General features: G+C 38.9%; 1 protein-coding gene across 2 annotated transcripts in view; it reads right to left on the minus strand.

Moving 5' to 3' along the window:
- Positions 1-16,036, minus strand: part of adgrv1 (adhesion G protein-coupled receptor V1) — a 571,861-nt gene that overhangs the window by 288,433 nt on the left and 267,392 nt on the right. For both annotated transcript variants that reach the window (XM_043709113.2, XM_043709105.2), the window contains 4 exons: positions 8,163-8,311; positions 7,354-7,555; positions 4,422-4,641; positions 108-347 (listed from right to left, as the gene is read on the minus strand). In XM_043709113.2, the coding sequence (XP_043565048.2) occupies positions 108-347; positions 4,422-4,641; positions 7,354-7,555; positions 8,163-8,311 (811 nt within the window). The remainder of the gene's footprint in view (positions 1-107; positions 348-4,421; positions 4,642-7,353; positions 7,556-8,162; positions 8,312-16,036) is intronic.

A 16,036-nucleotide genomic window follows, 5' to 3' on the forward strand; every position in this document is an offset into this window, starting at 1 on the left:
TAACTTTATCATATTAAGTGCAATGCATATTTAAAAGAACAGCTAATTAAATAGGATTTTGGATGCAAACCACAATTGAAACAGCATTATTTATCTCAGTCACATACCGTTAAAAACACTTTTCCAGCCTTATGGTCAATTTCTGCTTCACCAAATTCCAGAATAAGTTGAATGATGAAGGTCTCTTGCATTTCAATTTCTTCATGGGGCAAGACACTCAATTCAATGACTCTATTTCCAGTCTCACCATCTCTAAAATAGAATGTTCCATTGATGGGGTCACTTATGTCTGTGTTGGATGATGGCAAGACTGCTTCTGAGTTTGGACCCAGAATGTTCCAAATTATCTAAGAAAAGAAATGATATGGTGAGTTCCTAGCATCACAGAAATATCCAATACTTCAGGAGAAGGGTAGTTTAGCAGGAATGTGATTTGACATTCTGACCGCTTGCATTTATTGTTCAGATGAACAGGTGGCAGGAAGATGGACCTCATCTGTTGGAAACATAGCTCTGAATCTTTTATATACTTCTATATACTTTTTATACTATTACTTTGATGTAATGATCAAAAACAACATGCATAATGTTGTCAAATTTCCAAGAAAGGATGAGACCTCTCACCAGTCACATAAAGTAATAAATGGCTACTGTTTCATAAAGGTACCCTTTTGATTAGGCTAATTCATTTTGGATTTATGTGCAGAAATAAACAACTAACTTATTAAAAACATTGTGGATTAAGTCTCTTTTCATTGCACAAAAGACGCCTTATCCCCCAGATGGTTTGAAACTATGTTTATACTCCTCCATTTCATTTGAATTCTCTGCCAATAACTTCGCTCAACATCATCACGCATATAAACCATTAACAAAAATCTAGCCATCTCCATTTTGTGTGCACCATTGGTCTAACATTCCAACAATTTTTTGATTGAGGAAGTTCTAGATTTTTATTGTAATTTGTGAAGAAATGCACAATAAAACAACTTTGGATTGGCTTTACATTCCAATCTTGTTCTGGACTTTCCCAGCAAAGGGGACAATTTTATATCCAATCAACTCTTTAAATTATTTTAAAAACCTCAATTAAAGTACATCTTAAGGAGAATAACGATTGTCTACACAACAGCACTCTGACCTGGCGACCTCTTGTTTCTTCAATATTGAGTTTTCAACTCATCATTCGTCATCTTGAGCAATCATATATCCCTCTCATAAATCAACATCATCTAACTGTTCCCACTACTCTTACCATCCACCATGCCCCAGTTACTCTCCAATACATCTGTATCTTTGACCAGCTGAAGTTTTGGTAACATTTACCGTTATTGTCAGAGTTTCTGCTACAATGCTGAAATCCCAGTAAGCTGAAGATCTCAGGAACTTATCCAACATCATACTGGAAAATTAAGGATATGCACAATCACTGCACACTTTGGACATCTGTTTCAGAGGTCAGTAACAAAAGATATTTCTGATTACTTTATTACCCAGTCACCCTAACTCTATTACCCAATTCAACTCTCAGAATTCAACTCCCTAATTGTATTAAAAGACCTGAATCACATCTCTCAATGTCTATAGTTTACAGAAATAGTGAAAAGTTTGGTATCAAACAAGTTCATACCCTACAAAACTTTGCCAGGTTCTGTTACCTACTATTGTGAGATGACCAGAAATGCTGTTAAATCAAGACACTGTACAGAGTAAAGATTATACATTGGTTTCATAATTAATTGTTTAAGGTGCAGCAAACATTGTATTATCTGCCATGCTACCAACTGGAGTCCTCTATACATTGGAATTTCTGACATCATTAGACCCAGATTAGAGTGGTGCTGGAAAAACACAGCAGGTCAGGCAGCATTCGAGGAGCAGGAAAATCGACATTTCTGGCAAAAGCCCTTCATCCACCCTCCTCTCCGACCTATCACCTTCATCCACCTATTGTACTCTCAGCTACCTTCTCCCCAGCCCCACCCCCCTCCTATTTATCTCTCCACCCTGGAGGCTTCCAGCCTCATTCCTGGTGAAGGGCTTTTGCCCGAATTGTCAATTTTCATGCTCCTCGGATGATGCCTGACCTGCTGTGCTTTTCCAGCACCACTCTAATCTCAGCTCTGATTTCCAGCATCTGCAGCCCTCACTTTTGCCTATCATTAGACTCAGCCAGTCTGGACAGATAGCAGCCTGGTCAGTTCGGTGCCCTGAGAGAAAAGGAGTGAAAAGGAATAGCCAACAATGCAGAAAGAATGTCAATGACCTTTGGTGCAGCACAAGCAAAGTGTCATCACTTGCTCTTTGCTACCGCGCACACAGAGGGCCAGCACTCTAACTCAATCACTGTATTAACGGATCAACAAGGCTCAGGGATGACAACTACATTAGATTAGATTAGATTAGATTAGATTAGATTAGATTAGATTACTTACAGTGTGGAAACAGGCCCTTCGGCCCAACAAGTCCACACCGACCCGCCGAAGCGCAACACACCCATATCCCTACATTTACCCCTTACCTAACACTACTGGCAATTTAGCATGGCCAATTCACCTGACCCGTACATTTTTGGATTGTGGGAGGAAACCGGAGCACCCAGAGGAAACCCACGCAGACACGGGGAGAATGTGCAAACTCCACACAGTCAGTCGCCTGAGTCAGGAATTGAACCCGGGTCTCTGGTGCTGTGAGGCAGCAGTGCTAACCACTGTGCCACCGTGCCGCCCATACATTCTTCATGTCCAGTCAGCAGGTCTTATCCAACGCACAGTCTTTAACCTTTCCTGCCTTCTGCACTTCCTACTGACTCAATTGCTCTAGCATCCACTTCCATTACAATCAAATCTCTTCTTTTTTCTCGCTGTGGGAAATACTGACCCAGCCCCCAGACTGATTTCTCATTAGTAACCCAATTGATCCACTTGTAATCCCCAGATTGTTTGCACACGACTTATAGGACTCACCATGGCCCAAACCCAAACTCTAGTGGGACTAGGTGCCTGACTGACTGTGACAAACTTTTTTGAGTGAAGTAGAACCAGTTCCTTCATTGACAGCACCCCCTGACCAACTGCTCCCTTTAACTTATACACACTGAATATGTTTCAACCAAATGACATTTGTATGCTGCATAAACCACTAGCACATGCTGTACATTGGACATCAACAGAGTATGGTACCATGTTGAGGACTGTGCAACCCTCCACCTGACTAATAGATAGATGTTCAGTGTTCCCCACTGTCATAAGCTGCCTGTCTCTCCCTCTACACTAAACAGAGCATAATCCACAGAGACTGTAACTGACTTTGAAAAATCTTGTGCATTAAGAAAGCAATGTAAGCCATACGAAGGCTGGTGGCCTGTAAGTCATTGAGTGTTTGTTAAGAAAGCGATGAGAAGTCCGTAAATTAAGAGAAATATCTCCAAGTGAGAGGTAAAGTGAGCAAGAAGAAAGCAAGATAACAACCATAAGATGTACATGCATCTTACATCAGGGCAAAAATATCCCATGTAGACACACGAATTGTGTTTCTGCCCGTGCACAAAGCTACATGGGAAAAGTATGCAAATTGTAGGCATTTCTGAGCTTTATAGTCAAGTATTAAAGGGTTCACATGATGTCTAAAATGGCCTGGGAGCTGTGCAGTGTCATAGTTAAAATCCTGGAATTCTCTCCTTAAAAGCACTGTGGTAGTAAATATACTAAACGGTCTGCAGTGGTTCAACAGGCAGCTCATCGCCACCAGAGATGGACAACAAATGCTGGCCCAGCTAGCTATGTCCATGTCCCATGATTGAAAATGCAGGTACATTGTTCTTAAGAAGTAATTACATGAAGGTCATGACAATCATTTGGCAAGCTGCAGCTAGTAATTTTTCACTCTGATTTTCATGTTGAGAATTAATTTCTCTGTGGTGGAGAGGAGAATAGGAAGTGGTGCATAACTAACACAAGTAAAAGTTTAATGAGCAGCACATTGATGGAGGTAAGATAGCCACCCTTCAATGGCAAGATTCTGATGTCTTTGCTTAAGACTTGAATTAAAGTAAAGGACATTTCTCTTTTGAGAATCATATTTTTTTCATTCTTGTCATATTTTCCCAATTTTCTCACCATTGCCACGTCAGGGATTAGAAAACTCCATTTCTCATCTTGCACCTCCCTCTTAACTAGCATTTTTGGAGTGACATCATCTAATCCTACTGCAAGTCAGAAATCAAGGATTTTACTGCAGATATTCCGAGGAAATGGTGACACTAGCAAAGTCATGTTTATTGTCCATCACTGGTTGCCATGGGAACATGACAAGTCAATAAAAGAGTGTCATGGCTAAGATTCATGAATGAAATGAAACACAGTAATTAATCATTCATCAAGAATATACAAACTCTTAGACTGTGATAAGCTCAAACCTACTTGCACATCCCCAGAAAATCCTCCAGTCCTTTCCAGCAGCAGTGTTAATGTCTCGGTTACATTGGGATTAGGGATGACCAGATGGGTTAGGTTGAGGAACCGAATGGTCCCACCAATTGAGTCACTTTTACGAATGGTTACTCTTGTGGTGAGTTGTGTTCCAAGCACTGCACCTCCTGTTACAGCCATCAATTGAATCTCAAATTCCTCTTCAAGCTCACTGCAGGCAAATAATTTCAACGTTTGATCAAGTTTCAAACTGTACAAGAAATGTTGTCAATGAACATAAAGATGAACCAACAGAAAAGATCAGCAAGGTCGTCTATATGTGGAATGCACGAGATGCGGTGAGATACTAAATGAGTATTTTGTGTCAGTATTTACTGTGGAGAAGGATATGGAAGATAGAAAACTTGGGGAAATAAATAGTGACATCTTGAAAAATGTCCATATTTCAGAGGTGGTGGTGCTGGATGTCTTAAAACACATAAAGGTGGATAAATTCCTGGGACCTTATCAAGTGTACTCTAGGACACTTTGGGAAACTAGAGAAGTGATTTCTCGAACCCTTGCTGAGAGATTTGTACCATCAATCGTCACAGGTGAGGTGCCGGAAGATTGGAGGTTGGCTAATGTGGTGCCACTATTTAAGAAAGGTTGTAAGGAAAAGCCAGGCAACTATAGACCAGTGAGACTGGCATTGGTGGTGAGCAAGTTGTTGGAGGGAATCCTGAGGGACAGGATTTACATGACTTTGGAAAGCAAGGGACTGATTAGGGATAGTCAACATGGCGTTGTGCCTGGGAAATCATGTCTCACTAACTTGATTGAGTTTTCTGACGAAACAACAAAGAAGACTGATGGAGGTAGAGCAGTGGACGTGATCCATATGAACTTCAGTAAGGCATTCAACAAGGTTCCTCGTGGTAGACTGGTTAGCAAGGTTACATCTCATGGAATACACGGAGAACTAGCCATTTTGGATATAGAACTGGCAGGAAGGTAGAAGACAGAGACTAGTGGTGGAGGGCTACTTTTCAGACTGGAGCCCTGTGACCAGTGGTGTGGCACAAGGATTGATGCTGGGTCCACTTCCATTTGTCATTTATGTAAATGATTTGGATATGAATAGAGGAGGTATAGTTAGTAAGTTTGCAGATGACACCAAAAGTTGAGGTGGAATGGACAGTGAAGAGGGTTACCTCAGAGTACAACAGGATCTTGATCAGATGGACCAATGGACAGAGGAGTGGCAGATGGAGTTTAGTTTAGATAAATGTGAGGTGCTGCATTTTGGAAAGGCAAATCAGGACAGGACTTATGCACTTAATGGTAAGGTCCCGGGGAACATTGCTGAACTTGGACCTTGGACTACAGGTTCATAGCTTCTTAACAGTGAAGTCCCAGTTAGACATGATAGTGAAGGAGGCATTTGGTATGCTTGCCTTTATTGGTCAGAGCATTGAGTATAGGAGTTAGGAGGTCATGTTGCAGCTATACAGGACACTGGTTAGGCCACTGTTGGAATATTGCATTCGTTTCTGGACTCCCCTACATGAAGCATGTTGGAAAACTTGAAAGGATGCAGAAGAAATTTATAACGTTGTTGCCAGGATTGGAGGATTTGAGAGATAGGGAGAGGTTGAATAGACTGTGGCTGTTTTTCCTGTAGTCTGGGAACCTGGGGAGTGATGTTACAGAAGTTTATAAAATCATGAGGGGCATGGATAAGATGAATAGCCAAGGGGTGGGGAAGTGCAAAATTAGAGGGCATAGGTTTAAGGTGAGTGGCGAAGGATTTAAAAAGGGATGTAAGGGGCAAATTTTTCATGCAGAGGGTGATGCATGTATGGAATGAGCTGCCATTGGAAGTGGCGGAGGCTGGTACAATTACAACATTGAAAAGGCATCTGGATGGGTATATGAATAGGAAATGTTTAGAGGGATATGGGCCAGTACTCGCAAATGGGACTAGATTAATTTAGGATATCTGGTCATCATGGACGAGTTGGACTGAAGCGTCTGTTTCCATGCTGTAATCATGATGCTTTGGACCACTTAATTTTGAAGGATTGTTTGTAAAATACTCCTTCTATTTATCGCTCAAATCCTCCAACCCTGGTAACAGCGTTAAATTTCTTCTGCATCCTTTCAATTTTTCCAACATGCTTCATGTAGGAGAGAGACCAGAAGTGAACACAGTTTCCAAAAGTGGCCTAACCAGTGTCCTGTACAGCTGCACCATGACCTCCCAACTCCTATACTTTTATGAGTTTATGTACCTATTAGGAAATCTGAGAAAAAAATGAATTGCTGTCCCATTAGCTTTAAAAAGAACCAGAATTTACAAGGTTTAGATTTATTGACCATCTTTAATTATAATTTGCTTGTGTTACCGAGTGGTCTCAGCAGTTTCCAATAGTATTTTATCAGCATTAAGTATAAAATAGCAGGCAATCATGATGCTTTGGACCACTTAATCTTGAAGGAATGTTTTTAAAATACTCCTTCCATTTAAGTGCCAATTAGATCAGTGTTTACTCTTGATTCTTGGTCAGAGATTGTGTTTCTAGAGTTAAAACATACAAATCTAGGCTGACATTTCTATGCAGCACTGAGAGAATGCCATCACCTTAAGAGCTGCCAGCTATCATTTCATTCCTGGAAGGGTGAAAAATCTAACCTGTTTTGTTGAATAGTAATGCTGCAGTAACATGTCTACCATGGTATTTTCTGCCTAAACCGAGAATAGGGTACACACTGAGCAGTATTATTCTCTGCAATATTATTTCAATGTTATGGTCTTACTGTTTGGCACAATCTGCTATATGAATTTGATGGACATTTCAGAGGAGTCAGTTTAACAGTTAGTTAGTCTGATGGCCAGTTTCAAACACTAACCTTTTGATACTTAAGCAAGTATTTTTCTTACCTTTCTATGTCATCAATAATGGTTACATTGATAAAGGCCTGCTTTTGTCCATGGTAGAATGTGACTGTACCATTAGGTAGATTATAATCAACTCCATTGGGAGTTGCTGTAATAGCTCGAGAAGCAAACTCTGCAGTGACAAATCCATATGTCCCCCATTTTCTTATCAAAGGAATTCCAAGTATCCCAACGTCCTCCTCAACTGCACAATCAAATATAGGATTGATAATGGTTAATCCTCATTTTGGTCAGATAATTAAATGCTATGCAATCACTTTATCTAATTTTCACTAGTACCACAAAGATTTGTGATATAGGTGTGCTCATGCAGTAAGATGGAATTAACAATATAATCCAACTGTATGTTGTCATTAAATTCAAAAACTGTTTTTCTCTTTTTTTCTGTTACATTTATATTCTCCATGTTAGATAATATAACTCACTTAATAAATTAAATACTTCTCTATGTTCTGAGTGTCCAATACAGAATCAAATATGTACAGAGACTATAATGAAAAATTAATTACATAGTATTTTACTATATATTTTTATTGTCAACAGTGCTTTATAAATCAGCTTCAACTGATTAAATCACTATTAATTCTCCACCTCAAATTTTATTACACATTTTATAACATAAAACATAGTGTCCCCTGTTTAAGGTGGCTTGTGGTAAAATTGTATCCCCAATTCTTGGAGTTAAAATCTCCATCAACATAGCTTTGTTGGAAATTTGCAGAATCTGAGCTTATACACATTCACTGTCATTCATACATCATTTTGAGGAATTGAGGGGAGGGGATGCTTACCTTCTATATGAATGAATTGTGGCTCGATCTCTATAATACCTTCTGCATTATCATTTGCTTGTATTACTATCCTAATGGATGTGATGTTACCCAATGCAGGAGGTTGATCTGGTTTTAGGCCATGATCTCCAACAGTGAAATCATGAAAACTGGTGAAACATAGAAGGGTAATCAATTGCAATTTATTATGAGCCAGATGTAAGCACAAAAACAGATCATTTTCTCTTCATCCTGAGTGAGTTATGATGATCACGAATACAGTATCTGAAAACAGAATAGTAATTTTCAAAAGAAGGTATACACAGAGGAACCCCGATTATCCGAACGACACTTGCGGGGAGTATTTTGTTTGGATAATCGAATGTTTGAATAATTGAATGCTGGATAACACAATTTAGCCAAACATCGGGACCTTGCAATTCTGTCTGCACAATCCGAAATTTGGATAATCAAATGTCGGATAATCAAGGTTCCTCTCTATATAACTGATAAAGTGAAATTGCAGTTCGATGAGGAGAGAGCAGCAGAGCAAGGGTAGTTGGAGTGCTCTTTCAAAGAGCTGGTTCAATCACTGTGGGTTGAATGGTTTCCTTCTGTGTAGTACGATGCAGCTGGACTAGTAATCTTAAGGCTTAAACAGTGACAGCTCTTTTTCTGGTGTGATTAATTCTTATATGTCATGCTTAAAACTGAGGAACTGAATTAGCTGTAAAAATAGACTTCAGAGCTAGCTTTGAGCTAAAGGCTATTTGGAAGGTGCGTGCCAGTGGGAAGAAATGTAACAAGTAGTGTATTTTAACATTTGTGACATGAAGAAGTTTCAAATAGATAGGTTGTATGTTCAATTTGACTGTAAAAATAGAGACGAAGTATTAAAAGGTAGTACAGAAGGAGATTGGAAAGTGAGGAAGAACTAGAACTAAAAATCTAACAGAAGCAATGTTTGCATTTTTAAAACATTTAAATTTTTTTCATGTTTATTTATCTTTTTTTCAGTTCCACCATTTATTTTTAGCCATTTTAGAACATTTTCATCAGTAGTTTATCTGGGAGCATTTCATATTGTTGTTCGAGAAACCTTGCTGCATACAAATTGCTTGTTACGTTTCATCCATTACAAAAGTGACCAGACTTCAAAAATACTTCATTGTCTGTAAAATGCTTTGGGGCATCCTGACATTAAGAGAGATGCCAAGTTTTTGCAATCTTTTCCTTTTAATAAACCAGCTTAAAATGCACAGATGCTACCAGTTTATTTAGCCTGTTTTGACAGCAAAGGGAATTGCAACATTGGAGATGGTGCAGAGGAGATTTACCAGAATGTTGCTGGGGTTTCTGGAGTTTGAGTTATAAAGAGATGTTGGACAGACTGGGGTTGTTTTCTTTAGAGCAGAGGTAAAAACAATGACTGCAGATGCTGGAAACCAGATTCTGGATCAGTGGTGCTGGAAGAGCACAGTGGTGCTTTAGAGCAGAGGAGATTGAGAGGGTCATGATTGAGATGTATAAAATGATGAGGGGCATAGGTAAGGTGGACAGGAAGAACACCATGGGTGGCACGGTGGCACAGTGGTTAGCACTGCTGCCTCACAGCGCCAGAGACCCGGGTTCAGTTCCCGCCTCAGGCGACTGACTGTGTGGAGTTTGCACATTCTCCCTGTGTCTGCGTGGGTTTCCTCCCACAGTCCAAAAATGTGCAGGTTAGATGAATTGGCCACGCTAAATTGCCTGTAGTGTTAGGTGCAGGGGTAAATGTAGGGGAATGGATCTGGGTGGGTTTGCTTCGGCGGGTCAGTGTGGACTTGTTGGGCCGAAGGGCCTGTTTCCACACTGTAAGTAATCTAATCTTTTTCCCTTGATAGAGGGATCAATAACCAAGGAGCAAACATTTAAGGTAAGGGGCAGATGATTTAGAGGATGTATGAAGAAAAATCTTTTTCACCTAGAAGATAGTGAGAATCTGGAATCAATGCCTGTAAGAGTGGTAGTAGCAGAAAGTCACAGTTTTTAAGAAGTGTCTAGGTTTACACTTGCAATGCCACGGCAAATAAGGCCATGGCAGAGGTGGATACTGCAGATGCTGGAGATTAGAGTCGAGAGTGTGATGCTGGAAAAGCACAGCAGGTCAGGCAGCATCTGAGGAGCAGGAAAATTGACCTTTCAGGTAAAAGCTCTTCATCTAAATAAGGCCATGGGCCAAGTCCTGGAAAATTGAATTAGAGTATTTCGGTGACTGATGAGCTGAAGGGCCTTTTTGACTGATGAGCTGAAGGGCCTTTTTCTGTGCTGTACATCTCCATGACTCTAAGCATAACAAAAGCCCCATAATCAAAAATTATAAGCACACTGTTTATGTCCAGTTTGAAACAGGGAAGTGACTTTGCAATTATAACTTGCCTGGTTTGGGACAGGCAAGTAGAATTAAAGTCTTCCCCAATATTTTGTAGTTTAGAGTCTTTCGAATTGGGCTTTTAATTAAAAGTTTTTAAAAAATGCAATATCGCATCCAGAATTAAGCATTTTGCTTAATTTAAAGTTCTGAATTTTTGGGGGGAATGGGTGGATGACTACATTTCAAAAGGAATCTGAAACTAAACTAGCCAAACGCACATGGTTTTATCATTCAGATATTGTTTTCAGGACGCTAGAACTACACTCAACTGATAGGTTATTTTGACTATGTGTGGGCGACATGGTGGTTCAGTGGTTAGCATTGCTGCCTCACAGCACCACGGACTCAAATTAGATTCCAGCCTCAAGTGACTGTCTGTGTGGTGTTTGCACATTCTCCCCACGTCTGTGTAGGTTTCCTCCAAGTGCTCCGGTTTCCTCCCACAGTCCAAAGATGTGCAGTTTAGTGAATTGGCCATGTTAAATTGCCCAAAGTGTTCAGGGATGTGTAGGTCAGGTGCATTAGTCAGCGGGAAATATAGGGCAGGAGGAATGAGTCTGGGTGGGTTACTCTTCCAGGGTCATTGTGGACTTGTTGGCTTAAAGGCCTGTTTCCACACTGTAGGGATTCGATGAAACTGATCAACAATGACATGCTCAGCTGAAATCAGTTGATATATTTGTAGATGTTATGGTCTTTTGTCGATGCTATGTGGTAATAAGCTATATAAATGGCACTAATCAGGGAAGAGATCGTGGTGCATTCTTGGACAAAGGAGTGAAAGAACAGCTTTGGGCTTGCCCTACAATCATTAAACAGCCTTAGAGTATTAATTGGTTTCAGGGAGGAGTTCTGTCCCTTTAGAGAAGTAGTGCAGTCGACCAGATGCTCTTCTGTCACAGCAGCAATACTGGAAGTGGTGGGTACTGCCAAGACTGTTTGCAGTCCTGAAGAGGAATGCAGCATGGATATTCAGCTAAAGGAGTTCTGTAAAGATTGATAGGGCAGTTTGGGGCGGGGCCTGTTAAATCACGGGGTTAAATTTGGAGCAGGCTTCCCCACAAAGTTGCCTAATTTCATGCTGCCAGGAAGTAAAAAGTATAAAATCCAGTTTTTAAATGCTGTTCAGGGATTACTGCTAAAAAAAATGTACACATGAATCATTATAATGCAAACATCAATATGAACCTCAGTTTATTAGATAAGAAAGGTTTGTCAACTGAATCAGAAATATGTCTTGAAATTAGAAATTTACTTTTCTAGATGTCTATTATTCTAAGCAGTGTAATAAATGCATAAAAATCTAATGACAAAAAATGATCAATGGTGAAGTCTAACCATGTACCATATAGTGTAAAAATAGTGACTTTGAGAGTGCAATCCACTGCGTTAATCAATATTTGATGAGTTTTTTGTTAGTCGTATAACGCAATTGCTTGGTTTCACCAACAAATATTAGCAAGACAGGATGCAACTATAAAAGTTTTGCCTTCGAGAAATAAAAGTGTTAACTTTAACTGGTCTGTGCTGTCACTGGTGAGCTTCACCAACCAGCAGAACGACCTTCTGAAATCCCCCCGATAGTGAGTGGGTGGTAGTACCTGAGATCTGAAATTGTCCAAAATATTTAACCTGCATTAAGACATACATATTAAGTGAGGATGACAGTGTTAATGGTAAGCTAAATATTTAATTATATTCAGGTAGTGGACATTAGTTGAGGATTAATTTGAGTCTCTACAAATAGAAGCAGACTGAAACTATGGTTCCCAGGTTAAGATTTGCCTGTTGGTATCTCTGTACATAAATTTTCATTATAAGGTATAAAGATCGGTCCCAACTCTACTTTTACAAAACCTGGCATTTTGAAGTCTAAAAGGTAGCAGGTTTATTTTGGTGAAAGGAAGTGATTCCTTTCTGATTGGTGATTATGAACTCATTCCAGCCATACATCATGGAAAAACAGAGAATGCTTCTGAGTGTTCTAGTGTTTCCATGAATAAAAAGTGCCTGGAAGTCACAAACTTAAGGACAGAGAATTACTGTATAACTCAACATTCTGTTGCAAAATGAGGGATAATTATATGAACTGAGACCAATTCAGCATGCATTGACAAATGTGTAGCCAACGTTTGCTTTGCTCCACCTATGTACAATGCTCATTCATTAACATAATCCTCAGGTCAATTACAATTGCACACCATAAAGCATTCAGCTTGAGACTGATTGACAAAACATCTTGAATAAACTTGTATTCTTACCACTGAAGTTAAATTGACTCACTTGACAGAGAAAAATAATTACTAGAATAACACATTAAAAGGTAACAAATAATTCCTTCAGTCACGACTTTGTCAGAGGAAGGGTGAATGCATTTATTTTCTGCAATCAAATTTTTGTGCAGGTACTATATTATAACGGCCTGTAGACAATGACAAAATGGAGATGAAGACTATGTGTAATTCCTCAATCAACAGATCGTAGATTCCCACTACAATCATAAAATATGCCCTTAACTGCACAGACTGAAGCCACATTGTCAAAAATTTTGTAATTGTGAAGCAATTAACAAGGGAAAAAAAAATTCTCACGGATTCTAACTCTGAAACCTTCCACAGATCATAAAAACCACTGGGGCACAGTTTCAGGAGTGAGAGCTGATCATTTAGGACTGTGATTAACAGAAAGTGCTTCACTCAAACCATTGAGTCATTGAAATTCTCTTCAGAGGGTTATACATACTTCATCTGTGAATGTACTTAAGGCTAAAATAGACAGATGTTTGGTCTCTCAGGGGACTGTATTTAATCTCCCACATCCAGGCATGTTTTTAGGAGGATGGGACATATGTCAGTTACACTGCTCACCTCCTTTCCACCCACCTTTGAAGCATTTTGCAATTTAAAATTGCCCATTAGTGCTTGGGCATATTGATATTCTTAACTGTTCAATTAATCAGTAATTAAATGCTTCCTCATGAGTATCTGAATTAGGAGCAGAAGTTGGCCACTCAGCTTTTCAAACCTATTCTGTATTCAACAAGATCATGGCTGATCTGCTCTCTCACCTTCTATCTATTCCTAGCAGTCTATGTTTGCTTTTGCTTCTGCCACCTTTTCAGGATGAATTGTCAACACTCCTGATCTTCAGGAAAAAAAAGTCTCCTCAACTGTGTATTAAACTGATGATCCATATCTTTAAACAGTGAACCCTAGTTTTAGATTCTCCCACAAGAAGAAACACGCTTTCCACACATACTCAGCAAGTGACATTTTACTTTCCTAAACTCCAATACATTCAAGTCTAGCCTATTCAACTTATTCTTGGAAGAGATTTTCATAAGGCAGTAGTCCATATAATTTTTATGAACTATTTATAATGCATTTATAAATTAATTCCACACTCAACATTCCAGGTGTGTCTGGTGAATGTTCTGTATCACTGAAGACTAACCTCCTAATTTTTGTATTCAATTGCTCTGGCAATCACAAATAACATTTGATTAGCATTCTTAATTAATCACTGTACATGCATACTAATCTTGTGCATTAGTACACCCAGACCCTTTGCATCTTAGAATTCTGCAATCTCTCACCACTTCGATAAAATGCTTTATTCTTTATTGTCCTTAACAAAATGAACTTCTTCCCACATCATACTCCATTTTCCAGATCTTTGCCTACTCACTTACATGACCTGTATCCTTTTAGAGTATCCAGAGTCATCTTTACAATGTATTTAGCCAACTATCTTTATGTCATCAGCCTTTGTCCAAGTCATATACAGAAACTGACCCCTGTGGCACATCACTCATTACATCTCATCAAATCCATTTATGCCCACTCTCTGCTTCCTGTTAGCTAACTGATTCATATCCACACCAATATTTTACCCCTATACTATGACCTTTACTTTTCTGCAGTAATCTTTGATTTAAAACATTAGGAAATGGATCACCATTCATTCTGGAAATCCCAACTGAACTACATCCACTTGTTCACCTTCATATCTTACTTCCTCAAAGAACTCCAGCAAATTAATTAAACACAACTTTCCTTTTAAAGAATCATGCTGACTCTGCCTCATTACCTTGTGTTTTTTTTAATTATACTGCTATAACATTTTTTAAGAATAGCTTGAAAATTCTTCCCTATGGCAGATGTTAAGTTAACTGGCCTTGCTTTCTGGCTCCTTCCCTCTTCAGTACCACTTCCCCAATGATTGTTCATTTCTGGAGTTCCTTCCTTCATTAGATATCCTGATTTACAGTTATTTCTGTGATGTTACTTGCATGGTGAAAATCAATGGACAAAACCTGTCTAATTCATCTGCCATCTCCTTACTTTCCACTAATTCCCCAGTCTTTATGGGACCAATATTCACTCTGTTAACTCTTTTCCTTTATGAATGTCCATTGAAACACTTACTTTCTTTTTATATTCCTATTCTCTCATAGTCTGATATTTTCCCCTCCTTCGCAATCTTTCAGTGAATCTTGTTAGCTTTTATATTCCATCCAATATTCCGACCTGTTGGCCATCCTCACAGAATTATATGCTTTTACTTTAAGTTTGATTCTACCTATAACTGCTTTGGTTAACCATGGAAGGTGGATCATCCCCTTGGATTTCTATTTCTCATTGGAAAAGATCTACTATTTATTCAGAAATATCATTTTTAATGCCTCCCATTGCAAATCTACTGACCTATCCTTTAACCTAATTTGCCAATTCACTTTATCTAGCTCTGCTTTTGTGACCTCATAATTACCCTTATCTAAGGTTAATATAGTAGTCTTCGATCCATTTCTTTCTCTCGCAACTGAATGTAAACTTTAATTGTTATAATTGCAATCCAGAGGCATGTCCACTATGAGGTCATTAATTAATCTCAACTTGTTACACAATATCAAGATCTAGTATGGCCTTCTTTCTGGTTGGCTATTCAAAGAAACTATATCAAAAACATTTTACGAACTCCCGTTATAGGGCTACCTTTGTCCATCTAGATTTTCCAGTCGGTGAAGTTTAAAATTCCACATAATTATCATTTATCCTTCTGTCAAACTCTCATTGTTTCTTTCTATATACTTCAGATTATTGTGTGGTTACTGTTAGGAGTCTACATTTCACTCCTACAACTAATCTTGGGCCTTTGTTGTTTTCATTTTTACCCAAACTGCCTCTGCAGCCTGGTTTGCCAAATATAGATCATCCCTCTTATTGTGCTAATTCCAAGTTTAATTAATACCCACCCTTCCATCCTTTCCAAGTATTCTGTCCTTCCTGAATGACATGAACTCTTCAATATTCAAGTCATTATCCAAGTCTTCCTACAGCCATGCCTCTGTAATGGCAATTAGATTATGATTCCTTTATTGCTTTACGTTTATCAGTTCATTTTGTTTTGTGCTAAATATAGAACCTTCAGCTATGTCCTTTATTATTTTTGTAACCTCAAGCTGTATCTGTTAACTTGTACT

Source organism: Chiloscyllium plagiosum, unplaced genomic scaffold (genome assembly GCF_037043375.1).
Source record: "Chiloscyllium plagiosum isolate Xiang-an unplaced genomic scaffold, Cpla_swu_hap1 HiC_scaffold_2, whole genome shotgun sequence".
Lineage (NCBI taxonomy): Eukaryota > Metazoa > Chordata > Chondrichthyes > Orectolobiformes > Hemiscylliidae > Chiloscyllium > Chiloscyllium plagiosum.